This window comes from Sinocyclocheilus grahami, unplaced genomic scaffold (genome assembly GCF_001515645.1).
Source record: "Sinocyclocheilus grahami isolate Dianchi unplaced genomic scaffold, SAMN03320097.WGS_v1.1 scaffold734.1, whole genome shotgun sequence".
In the NCBI taxonomy this organism is placed as follows: Eukaryota; Metazoa; Chordata; class Actinopteri; order Cypriniformes; family Cyprinidae; genus Sinocyclocheilus; species Sinocyclocheilus grahami.
Window position 1 is genome coordinate 152,220 of NW_015505913.1, and position 1,053 is coordinate 153,272.

Consider the following 1,053-nt stretch of genomic DNA (forward strand, 5'->3'; position numbering starts at 1 on the left):
AAGGACCAGCATAAACCAGCAAAGGACCAGCATAAACCAGCAAATGACCAGCTTAAACCAGCAAAGGACCAGCTTAAACCAGCAAAGGACCAGTTTAAACCAGCATCCCAGCTTCAAAACATACCTAACCAGCATATGCTGTTTTTTTCAACAGGGAATATATAGAGGGGGAAAAAACATATATAAATGTTTTAATGAATGTACAGGTATGTATTTGTAATAAAAACACAGTAACCACACATTTGCCATCGTTTTGCTACAGTGACCATGTTTAAAATATTGTATTTGTAATAAAGCCTGTTACTAGATTACCACATTGTTTAATTTTCAGTCCTGGACACTCTTATAGAATGCTTAGAAAAGGGTACAAATCTTATAATTTCATGCTTAATTTACGACTTTCATTTTGGGTTTGATCAGTTCATTATAAATGCTTCTTGTAGTAATCATGCTGTGTGTGTTCAGATGCTGAGCATGAAAGCGCAGGTGGATGTGCTCTGCTGTAAATCAGTAGGAACTGATCTGTCCATGCTGGAGATTGAGGATTTCATCTCAGAAATCTGTGGGCTGAAGAAAGAGGTGGCGTCACTGGAGGCAAAGCTGAGAGAAAGAGGAGAGGTTTGAGCAGCTCTTCATCCTTCAGCTCCGTCACTCAATGAGACTTCTGTTACACACCAAACGTCTGAGTCGTGAGGTTAATATCACCAGCTGGTTGTTTATTAGTGTTTATCTGTGATGTGTTCCTCAGGATCTGGAGCAGGTTTCGGTGCGCGTGGCTGACGGGACAGAAGCTCAGGATTCAGTCTGGAGCGTCAGAGATCAGAGATCCAGAGACACACAGGACTCGGAGCTCAGCCTCACTCTGCTGTGTTATACTGACGCTCAGGATCATGAATCCACTGATCAAACCTCTGACCGTAACGCTGGAGAACAGCAGATGCTGCAGGCGCCGCTGAAGATGTGCTCCGTCAAACTGCTGGACTGCAGGAACCTGATCGAGAGCCGAGGAGAAGAGACCACCGCAGAGGAAGAGGAGGAGGAGGAGGATGATGA

The 1,053-nt window shown here is 44.2% G+C and overlaps 2 protein-coding genes across 4 annotated transcripts in view; one reads left to right on the plus strand and one right to left on the minus strand.

Annotated features, from left to right (window-relative positions):
- The window catches only part of LOC107560584 (zinc finger protein 501-like), a 176,198-nt gene that overhangs the window by 6,049 nt on the left and 169,096 nt on the right, over positions 1-1,053 (minus strand). The window lies entirely within an intron of this gene.
- The window catches only part of LOC107560570 (zinc finger protein 239-like), a 9,098-nt gene that overhangs the window by 1,451 nt on the left and 6,594 nt on the right, over positions 1-1,053 (plus strand). The window contains exons 2-3 of the mRNA XM_016244789.1: positions 466-618; positions 749-1,052. Of these exons, the coding sequence (XP_016100275.1) occupies positions 466-618; positions 749-1,052 (457 nt within the window). The remainder of the gene's footprint in view (positions 1-465; positions 619-748; position 1,053) is intronic.